General features: G+C 51.1%; 1 protein-coding gene across 1 annotated transcript in view; it reads right to left on the bottom strand.

The window, feature by feature from the left end:
• Ergic1 (endoplasmic reticulum-golgi intermediate compartment 1) overlaps positions 1-11,709 on the bottom strand; it is a 97,201-nt gene that overhangs the window by 31,821 nt on the left and 53,671 nt on the right. Inside the window, exon 4 of the mRNA XM_005349016.2 lies at positions 2,738-2,832. Coding sequence (XP_005349073.1) covers positions 2,738-2,832 — 95 coding nt within the window. The remainder of the gene's footprint in view (positions 1-2,737; positions 2,833-11,709) is intronic.

Raw genomic sequence — 11,709 nt, 5'->3', positions numbered from 1 at the left:
GTGTGTGTGTGTGTGTGTGTGTGTGTGTGTGTGTGTGTGTGTGTGTGTGTGTGAATTTCACAAAAGTTCTACAACATCTAGAGTTCTAGCTATCTGAGAAGAAAACAAAGTAAGGAGGATACAATACCCTGGTATTGAGGTCTTGGGATGCTTAAATTCCCCCTGTAAAATGGAGGGCTGTTTGCATTCCTCGTCTGGCATCCTCTGGGTTACTCACACAGCCCAGCCCATGCAAATGCCATGTACGTAGCTGCCATCCTTTGGACCAGTTCTTCTCAAAGGCCCATATGATGGAGGCGTGAACTTTAGCCTCTGGTGCTTCAGAAGGTGGTAAACCTTTAAGAGTAGGACCTAGTGGGATGTCCTTACTGTTACTAGGCTGTACCCCTGAAGGGGACAGTGAAATCACTGCCCTTTGCCTTTTCTTGTTTGCTTCTTCTTTGACTTGAGGGGAACAGATCTGCCCACTACATGTTCTCAACACACTATATGACAATGCTCCAGCCAAGCACAGGCTGACAGATGCAACACCTGGTCCCTGCACACCTTTCTCTTCATACGCTGTGGTCTCTGGCATTTTACAATATGACACAGTGACTTCCTGCGTCACACTGTTTAGGAAATAACAAGAAGAAAAGTCTGTACGTTTTAGGGCAGATGCAATGTATTCCTTCTCTGAAAGCTTTCGTCCTGTAGCTGTCGAATCTATGGTGTAGAACTGCACACACAGAGTGACTGTGTTCATAGATACATGCACTAAGAGGGAAGAGAGTCCTCCACTGTCATCACAGGCTGCTTAGGGGACAGTGACATACTTGGGGCAGCAAAAAGAAACACCGAATGGGTACTTTCCGATTTCTAAAAACGTAGCTGTATTTCCCTCTGTGCCAAAATCCTACCTCATGCTAAGTAAGCGCTCCACCACTACGCTACAGTTGTGTGTTTTGCAGGTGGACCTGTATTAGCTGCATAATGAACAGTAGCGACACCGTCACGACACCTTTACAGTGCTGGGAATGGAACCCGGGGCCCTCACGTGCCAGGCAAGTGCTCTAACCCCATCTGCCCCAGATGAAGAACATTGTTTTTGAAAGCAGGATATGAGAGGACACCTGTAGTGTGGCCTCAGCCATGTCTGAACTGCACAGAAGGAAAGGCAGCGGGACAGAATGATGTCAGAGTGTCCACAGACTGTCATCGGGGGTGGTGGAATTGTGGGTGATTTCCTCTGCTTCTCTGGGTTTTCCAATGATACCAAGATGAACATGCGCTTTTGTGTATAACAGAGTCTTTGTGTGTGTGAGCGGTACCAGAACCCAGGGTCACAAGTACGCTGGGCAAACCACTGAGCTCACCCCTCCTTGAAGGTCTTTGAAAGAAAAGCCATTGTGCTGGACTCTGGCGGGTTCAAGTCATAGCCCTGCAGAGCTGGCAGGACCCATGGTGGGGGCAGATCACAAAGACTGGCATGGGCAGCAGCCAGGGACGCCTGTCCTGCGCGAAGTCACACTGTCTGGATCTGGGACTGAGCCTAGAGTTACATCCCCTCAGCCCTTGCTCTGCTGGTCTAGTCCTCTGCCCTGACTAAGAATTTCCTTGCTTCACAGATACAGCCAGCCCCTAAAAGAGAGGCTGCCAGATAAATTATTTTTCTAAGAAGAGAGAAGAAGAAAAAAAAATGAAAACACATAAATAAATAAAAGTGACCTATTTCAACAGGTCCCCTGGCCCTGGGCCCAATGTGGGCTCAAAGCTGTGATGTCACTCTCACCAAAAGCAGGAACAGAGCTGAATGTCTCCCTGTCTCGGTCTGAGCCCACCCAGTGTTCTGTCCTTGCGGGCTATGCTCCTGAGCCATGTCCTGTGATCGGAAGGGAGGGGTGGGGGAGGCTGAAAAGGCTACATCGGGCTAGGACCTGGTGGGGCTGAGGGATGGCTAGACATCCCACCATCACCAGTATGCTAAGTGCCATCTCACGGGAACCTCTCGTGCTAAAGGGGAAACTGAGATGATCACAGCCAAGGCTCATCTGGTAAAATAAAACCAGGCTTTCATTGTGTTGTGTTTTATAGAAATGGCTTCGTCTTGATTAAAACAGCAAACAGAAGAGGCCTGAAGTTAAGATGCCAGGAAACCCTCAGTGACGGTGTCCCATCGGCTTCTGCAGCTGTGAGCTGTGCAGCCTGGGGCTTGGGGTCAACTGGCATCTCACCTTAACTGCTCAGGTAGCCATGTAACTTCCGCAGGAACCATCCTGTGGCCATCAGCCACCGGTAGGGATAATAACAGCCCTGGTCCACTGCTAACAGATGGGGCAGCTATGGTCTCATGCAGGATGCCAGCCTCAGACCGACCGCACCTCAGCTGCACACACATCTGACCTCATCCCCTTGGCTGGGCTGGTCCCATCCCTTTCTCCCTTATGGCTTCCTCCTTCCGTGAGCCATATAAGATCTTAGGCTTAACAAACCAGAGAGACTTCCCCACCCTGTGCCACCAGCACCAATGTAGCTGCTCTACAGAGGTGCGTGAGATGTCTTTGATTCCAGAAAACCTCCAGGAACGGAATTATATTCAGCTCAAATTAATTAATTAAAAAAACAGTGGGGGCTGTCATAGTCCACATGTGAGTTGCAGCTGGCGGCATGCACTTAGCTCGCCCCAGATGGCTCACCGTGTCTGCATACAGATCACCTGGGTGGCTAGTTGAAACAGAAGGCTATTTGTAATACTCACATTCACAGTGCAAATTGGGTAAACTGAAGTTGAGACTGACGTCAATTTTGCCTCCGCTGTCCTTGTCTGGGTCATCGACGTAGAGCTCATTCACCCTGAAGGATAGACAAGTACAGAAGCCTGGACTGAGACGGGAACACTAATCCTGCCCATAGGGGCTGGACAGCCAGGAGCCACCTCACTTGGTGGCCAGTACTCAGTGGTCCAGATACCCACGTGGGTACAGCAGCATGCACGTGTCCAGGCCCCATGAGGTTCCAATCCACCCTCCAACCCAGCTTTACCAGGAAGAAGGAGGGGTCTGGTAAGAACATCTACATCTATCCAGACTCAAGTTCAGATCCTGGCTCCAGCACTTCCTACAAGCCCCTCTAGAGACCCATCTGTCGAGTGGGGACAACACTGCTCCTTCCCGATGGGGTGGCTGAACCACAAAGTGAGAAACAGAGTCTCGCTATGGCTCAGGGCCTAGCACTAACGGTACACAGTGCCTACTGCATGCTCTTGGGGGGCAGTCATGCTCTTGGGGGGGTCGCTGTCATCAAGCGTCATGAAGCCAGAGGCTTGGGCAAAGCTCACCACATCCTTACACAGCGCTTCCTCTCCTCTCCACCTCCTCCACCCTCACGCAGGACCCCTGAGGTTTCATCCGGCCCAGCTGGCTAGCCTAGTTGTTCCCATCTTAAGATCCTTTACGTGACCACAACCGTCACGTTCACTGTGGCACGGAGGGCGGCACAGCCATAGACTGCAGGAGTGAGCAATGAGACTACTTCATTGCCAGAGTTACAGGGCCGGTGGCCCCTGACAGCCACACCACCTTGCGGTTAGCGACGGCAGCAACACACATGTATTCGACGGTCTGGGGGACATCTACTGCCCATCGGGTTCTAGAAACAGTGTGAAGACATATAGTCTCTGCATTCATCAGACTCACCGGCAGAACTAGGCCTCGCTTACCTCCTAGATAAGGACACAAGGAGACCTGCAGGTCTCTAAGAGGAGGAGGAGGCTGTGCTAAGGCCTGAAGCAGAGGGGGACTGGGCTGACAGACGGACAGAAAGAGGGTCACAACACCGACACATGCAGTGTGAGAACCCAGGTGTGGTGACGGGACACAGCTCAGGCAGCTAACTTGACACTGAGCACAGCCACGTGGTCAGGCTTGTGCCTCAGCAGGTTCGAGGCCTGGAGGAGCCACCATGTACTAAGGAGGCCAGAGAGTAGGCCACCATGGTCCAGAAACCCTGGCTGCTGGGAGCAGGCAGGTGTGCTGGTGGACACACCTGGGGGATGGGCCAAGGGAGGCTCGTGAATGGATGGTTCCAGTTCTTCCTTTCCCCATTAAGTCAGGGGCCCTTGAACACGCAGCAGAAGTAGTAAGGAGGAAGATGGGCTGTGTCTAGAGGCCAGCTGCCCAGCTAACTCCCTATGGGAAGGGGGAACCCCATCATTAGGCCTGGCCTCAAAGACCGCTCAGCTGAGCAGTGCGGGAGAAGGTGGGGTGGGCCGCGCTACAGTCATGGGTGGGGACCAGGGATGCTGGTCACTAGATCGGAAGTCATAGGTGACAAAAATCCTGCTCCTCTACTGTGTAGGCTTGGTGACTGCAGTAACAACACATTGAGGGGTTGGTTTTGTTTATTTTGAGACAGGGTTCCTCTGTGTAGCCCAGTGGCCTACCTTGCCCCTCTAGTGCTGGGATTAAAGGTGTGCACCACCACCTCCTGGCAAGAGAAGATTTTGAAATGTTCTCTCACAAAAGCATAAATGTTAGCACGTGGTGGAGGGAGGCAGAGGCAGGAGGATCTCAGTGAGTTCGAGGCCAGTCTAGTCTACAGAGTGAGTTTCAGGACAGCCAAAACTACTACGCAGAGAAACCCCGTCTCGAAAAACAAAACAACAAAAACAACAAAAGCATAAATGATTAAGGTAATGGGTGTACTAACTAGATGAACTGATCATTTGGCAATTTTGGCAATTAAAATAGGGATGAAGAGGTGGCTCAGTGGTTAACAGCACTTAGGGTTCCAGGGACCCGAGTTTGGTTCCCACATGTTAGGCAGCTCACAATGCCAGCTCACAAGAGGGAGCTAATGCCCTCTTCTGACCTCTATAAGCACCTGCACTCACATGCACATACCCATATGCATGTATGTACGTGCACACACATGCATACATACACACACTTTAAAATGATAAACATTTTTAAAAAAAAGCCATAAAACAAACATTTGAAATAACCCACACAGTTAGATCCCTTGGGTCAGGTTGTACTATAAGAGGACTCCCAGGTAGCCATTCCTGTGAATAACTGGCCATCTTGTTAGGGAAGAACAGACCAGGCCCAGCACGTGAATTCTGTTTTTACTAAGACCTCATCAAATGTGATACAGGCAGCGCTTAACTAACAAGAACTGTGGCTCAGGGACACAGCCACGGCCACTGAATACCCAGCTCATTTTGCTGGGCAGACCCCCCCAAGAGGGGGTACCCCTAATCAAGGAAGCCAAAGGGTGCATTCATGCCATCCTCTCTGCTCCCTGCAAAGTCCTCATTCCCGCTTTAAAACCAAGGAACTGGGGCTCAGAGGAGGTGCGGAGGTGTGAGCCCAAGAGCACACAGCAGAATGACTGAGCCAGAATCTCAGCTGAAGTCGGCCTCACGCCCAAGCCCCAAGTTTTCCAGGGCTACCCAGCTTCCTCTTCTTCTCCTCAGTCTCTGGGATCAAGGACAGGGCACGGGATGTGGGCAGCGACTCGGAGGCTTATCCAGGTAGTGCTCAAGGTTCTGGCAAGGATTGTGCAGAACCAGTGGGCAAGGAGTGAAGAGGCCATGTGAAATTCAGTCAGAATCTCTGCCCGCTTTGTTCCTTCCCGACTCTTCAGCACCTGTTTCTACCACGGCCTCAATTCCAAAGGACTAGCAATCAGTAGTAAGAACACTACTGTGTGATTAACTGCACAGTGGCCAGGGCACGGGAGTCCCTTCCCAGCGAGACACCTCCAGGAGCGCTCGCCTTTCCCACCTGGTAAGACCTAGACCTCTGCGCATCGCTGAGGGATTATGGGGTGAGGTCATTCCCTGGCAATCTTGGGAGATGACCTCAGCAGAGTGAGGCAAATCCCAGGTGTGGCTCAGGTGATCTCATTGCCCCTGGGGAGGCTTCTCCCAGACAGGGATCCCTGTCTCCTAGCCAGGAGAACTGGAGTGGTCAGCTGCCAGGGCTGAAGGGCCACGCAGGGGCTGAGCTGCCTGAGGGAGGATAAATGCATGGCCTGTGGCAATCTGGGCTGGTGGTTATGTAAGGCCGGAGCCGGCCGCTTCCCCTAACTGTAGTATGTATATGGTTCAGTCGCTTGTACCGCCTACTGATGAGGTCAGCAAGGCTGCCTTCTGTGTCCAAGGCAAATGTTCCAGGCCAGCTAGTTTCCTGCCACCCCAGGTGCAGCCTCATCCATAGCCGCCCGTGCAGGGCTGCCAGGCTCTACAAATCAGCTCGCCTCAAAGAGAAGAAATGTTCTGTGGGTACACTACTGTTTAGGGACTCTAATTGGCCCAACACCCCACAACCAGTTCAGGACATGAGAAGGCCTGTGGGCTAGCCTCGGGCCTCTATCACTTTAGAAAGCTGAGGGACGGGGGGGGGGGATGGGGGGGGCCTTCACTTCTCCAAGCCTCAATTTCCTCATCACAGTAACTGAGTAAGTCCCAGGTGAAGTTTAAAATAAGGAACTTAATCTATGACAACAGAAGTCTGAAGAATGGTGTTGGGGGCAGGTGCAAAAGAACCTTCTAGATGGTAGAAATTTATCATGGCTCAACTAAGACAATGCCTACGAGGGTGAGATTCCATGCCCCCACTTTTGGATTTGTGCTATAAGTCACACGTGGTTCAATAAGAGGAAACCAACGAGGGAAGGAGGTGGAAGAGAGGAAGAGAAGGAGAAAGGAAACGAGCAAGAATTTGCAACCGCTCTCAGGGCTACTGGAGGGCAAGCTGAAGCTTCAGGCGTGGGGGGTGGGGTGGGAAGGGGAACAAGGACGTGTCTCATTTTCTCTCAGGGCTGACCACAGGCTCTGCTTGGCAGAGAAAACACAAGAAAGCCAAGGAGTGCCCAAGCTGCCAAGGTTGACCTCCTGGTTGACTGACCTTGGACAATGAACTTTGTCTTCAACAGCCTCAGTTTCCCTAGAAATAAAATGGGGCTATCACAACAATTGCTTCCATTTCTGCGGGGTTTCTATCTTTGGGTTCAACCAGTTGAAGAACCCCTCCCCCCAAAAAACCCCTCGGAAACAGAAACTATATGAATCTATATGGGACACACATGACTTCCTTCCTTGCTCCTTAAATAATATGGAGATACAATCATATGCACAGCATGCACTGTGGGGTAACATAAATCATCTTGGGGGATCTAAAGTAAACGAGGAAGAGCACATGACATAAGAATTCCACACTCTCTGCGGCCCCAGCAGCCCTCAATGATTCTGATATATCAATAATGGGGCTGCTACCGTGGCCAATGAGAACAAGAGGAGTTCTAGCACAGTCTTACTACAGACGCTCAGTCTCTAGCTGTTACCTTTATCATGAATATCAACATTTTATGAGCTGAAATAACGGGGACACTGATCACCTCCATTGCAAAGTGTGGGGGTGAAGGCCGAATGCACAAAGCATATAAGAAGGATAGCACAGCCCCACCTAGTGTACTCTGCAGCACAAAAAGCCGGAAGATGCTCCAACTCTGAGCCCCAGGCAGTGCCAGGGACAACACCGGGAATTTGCAGGTGGCGTCTCCTGTAACACAGCAAGTCAGTGCTGGACAGGATTGCTGTGTCTTCAGTAAGGAGCACAAATGGCTGGCTGAGATTGCACAGCCTGCAGGAGGCAGAGGAGGATGCTACCAAGGGACTCAGTGTCCTGCGTTTGCCACTGGGTTACACTGTCTGGAGAGGACGGAGTCCCTGGAAAGCAGGGCACCCCCACAGGAGGCTAGTGATGCAGGTGCCGCCGTCTTTTCTGATAACCTTCAGGTGGGCCTCCTTAGGGCCTCAGGGCCTATGGGATACGGGGGGGGGGGGGGGCTTGAGTCTTCCAGTCAAGAAGTTTGTCTGTCTTTCTTTCTTTCTTTCTTTCTTTCTTTCTTTCTTTCTATCTATCTATCTTTTGAGACAGAGTTTCTCTGTAGTTTTGTATAGCAAGCAAAGGTTTTCTGCTCTACAGACCTCTCTCTGTTACCTCCCTCTCTCATATTGGAGTAAGCAATAGTGTCTGAACTCCCCCACCAGAATGAGGACTTCTGAGCGAGTTCTGTGGAGTGAAACAAACTTGGGGGGGGGTGCACAGGAGAGTGTGGGTGTAGGTTCTCAGGAGTCCCAGGAAGGTGAAGGGTGTGTGCTGGTTCAGGAGTGGGGGCACATTCCAGGTGGGGGACACCAGCCGGTGCAGCACTGTGTGGCCTGAGCGCATGGGGAGGAGGTGGGTGAGAATTCGCCTTGTAGGGAGCGAGGATGAAAGGGTTGGGAAGTATTGGGGGGATGGGGGGATGTAGGTGGAATGCAGGCCAAGGCCTTGAGAGTCTAGGCTGAGGCGCGAGTCTGATGACATCCATGGAAACAATTTTATTTGCTTTTAGAAGAGCACTTGAATAGTTGGGATTCCTGCCCAAGGTTGCTGGCCTCCGAGTCTAACAATCTGATCAAATGGAAACTTCCATGCGGTGGGGAGGCTGCAGAAGGGGGTAGGCTGACCAGGAAGCCTCAGAACCTTGGCTTTTAAATCCCAATTTCTGTAGTGCAGACGAAATGACTGCCTACCAGAAGGATGCCCTCCCCAGCCAGCTGCCCAGCAACCCCCTTCTCTTCCTCTTGGGAATCATCCTACTCCTTACCAGAGCCTGCGGCTCATGGTCTCTCTCCCCAAACCCACTTTTCAGGGGTGATCTTTCCAAACAGTGGATCTGTCACTCTGTGCCCAGAAGCCTTCAAGTCTCCCATTGCTAAGGACGAGTCCTGGATGCTCTACGATGTGACATTTTAATTCCACCAGTCCTGGCCACAATCAAGACTCAGTTCAGGGGTGTTGGGCAGGAGGGAGCCACCCACTCTTCCCCGTGGCTAAGCTCCTAGTCTCTCCAATGTTGGCCTGGTTTAGAACCCCGTTCAAGGTAACCACCAAGCTCCTACTTCCTGAGTGGTCTTTTCCAGCTTGCTACCTAAATCTACAGGGAAGCCCTGAGTCTTCCAGTCAAGAGGTTTCCCTTTCTTTCTTCCCTTCTTCTTTCCTTCCTTCCTTCCTTCCTTCCTTCCTTCCTTTCTTTCTTTTTTAATCTTTTGAGACAGGGTTTCTCTGTAGCTTTGTATAGCAAGCAAGCCTCAAACTCACAGAGATCTCTGCCTCCCAAGTGCTGGGATTAAAGGCATGCACAATGTCCGGTTTAGTCAACAGGTTTTCAATTTAATATTAATTTATTATTGTTATTGTGGTTGTGTATGATGTGTGGGGCACACACATGGAGGTCAGGGGACAAGTCTGTTGAGTGGAGTAGGAACCCAACTCAGGTTGTGATGTTTGCATAAGCACATCCTTCTGCCCACTGATGCATCTGGTCCTAACCTTCAATAATTCTGACCAAAAAGCCTTGGCTTTCATATACTTGAGGCTCTAAAACATAGCGTGCAGAGATGGGTGGGATTATGGGGTGGGGTGCCCAGGCTGTGGATGTCTACAGGACTTAGATTCTGAATCCCCTGCCCCCACCCCCTTTTACTAACCTTTTGGATTTTTAGCCTTTTGGTGCCTTAGTTTCCCCCAGAAACTTCAAGGGGTCTTGTGACAAATTTTAAGGCAATCATTGTAAGATGCTAACCTGGGCATATGAGCCTAGCATTTGGCCACTTACAATACCTAGAAAGTACCATAAGGTATATTATGTTAAAAACAACGAGTGGAGGGGCTGAGCAGCTACACTTTATTACCATAAATTTACCTACCAGGTGGGTAACTATTAAAGTCTTTAGGAACTTGGCAGTCATGGACTGGAACATTCCACAGCCACTTTCTGAGAGGTGGGTACACCCCTGGATAGACTGAACCCCTGAATATCCCATGGGACACCTGTTTTCATTCTGGTCAACAGCCTGGCCCAAGCCCAAGCCGGAAGCCGAGCACTCACACAGTCCTGCCTCCCTCTCATGCAGCAGGGGCAGAATGAGCATCTCACGCCACTGAGAACCACAAGCCAGGGCTGCAGTGCTGACCCAGTCGATGGTGACCTCATTTCCACAGAGGGATCTGCTGACCTACTGTGGTCACAAAGCCACCAGACAGGACCAATGGCCACCCCAAAAGAGAATGAATTCGCCTTCAGTTTTTTGCCCCAACTATGCTTCCTGGGCCAGACTGCTTCTGTAAAGAAAGGAGCCTGATGTGGGCAATGCAATCATTGCTGGCTGCTGTGTTAAGTCTTAGGCCTCTGGGCCCCTGACATGTTGGTACCACAGTGAGGAAGGTCAGGGAGGGAGGTAGCCGGGAGAAGCCAGTGGACCAGGTTCAAGCCTTCGCAGCCCTCTTCCTTCCTCCTGGGGACCACAGCATCCAGGAGGCAGGAAGAGGAAGTCCCTGAGCAAGGGAGGGGATGGCATGGGGAACACACTGTGCTCTGCCACTGACAGCCCTGCCCAAGGTAAACAGTAGACAAAGTCCACTGTCAGGGCTTGCTTGAGCGGCCCAGCCTGCCACTCAGCTTTCAGACTTAAGCTCTGACATTAAAAGCCACTTGTATGTGGCCATATTTCAGCACCACAGGCACGCCTTTGCTGGGCTGAGCTAACTGAAGCTTCCTCAGGTGTTACAGGGTACACAAACACACCAAGAGGCAGGGTCTGACTGATGGGAAAGTACATAGGCCCAGGGTTAAGTACCCTTTAGCCAGGCTATCTTGTTCGGTCTTCAGAAAACACCAGGTCCAGTCCATCTATCTGCCCTACCCCCGCCACGCCCCTCACTAACTAGCTCCACCTTGCACCACTGTTTCCTCAGAGCCCTTCCCACAACTCACTTACGTTAAGCAATGGTTTGCAGCATTTATATTGTATGATATATTCAAGTAACTTGAAGACAGTTTAATTAAGCAGGAGCTTAATTGTGATCCCAGAACTCAGGAGGACTCCCTGGGCTACACAGTAAGACCTTGTAAGACCCTCATCTCAGGAAACAAAACAAAACAAATCAAAAACAAAAGCAAGGGGCTGGAGAGATGGCTCCATCCGTTAAGAGCAGTGGCTGGTCTAGCAGAGGACCCAGATTCAGTTCCCAGCATCCCATGGTGGCCCATAGCCCTCTATCCCCCACTTCCATGAGATCTGATGCTCTCTTCTAGCCCCTGAGGGCACCATACATGCACACAGTGCACAGACACACATGCAGACAAACACTCATACACACACAAGGTAAAAATGAATCTTAAAAAAAGAAAAAATATATACACATGAGGATTACAGGTAGTTTTATGCAAATGACATGCAGATTTTATGAAATTGTGCAGAATGGACTGAGAGGTTGGGCTTCTGTGGTGAGGGTCCCAGAGACACACGTCCAGGACACTGAGGGAACAACTACAGGCTAGTTGTCCCGCTGTGTCCCCAGCCAGCAGGCGTGGACACTCAGTAGCGTGAGAGTGCTTTAGGAGCCCACAGTCAAAGCAGAAACACTGCTAACTAAGCAATTCCAGCGCTGTGGTTCGACCCACCCTGGCCTTTATGCGACTGCTTGCTCACTTTGCTACAGTTATGCCAGCCGCTCCATTCTTCACAGACCCTAAGCCATTCCCGCCTCAGGGCCTGAGCACTGCTGTCCCCAACACTAGAGCCACCTGCCTGCACACTGCGCCTCACTGCTATCTATAACACTGGAGCCACCTGCCCGAGCACTGCACCAGGTGCACTGCTAGACACAACACTGA

Source organism: Microtus ochrogaster, chromosome 7 (genome assembly GCF_000317375.1).
Source record: "Microtus ochrogaster isolate Prairie Vole_2 chromosome 7, MicOch1.0, whole genome shotgun sequence".
Classification (NCBI taxonomy): Eukaryota; Metazoa; Chordata; class Mammalia; order Rodentia; family Cricetidae; genus Microtus; species Microtus ochrogaster.
This window is presented reverse-complemented; position numbering and strand designations above follow the sequence as displayed.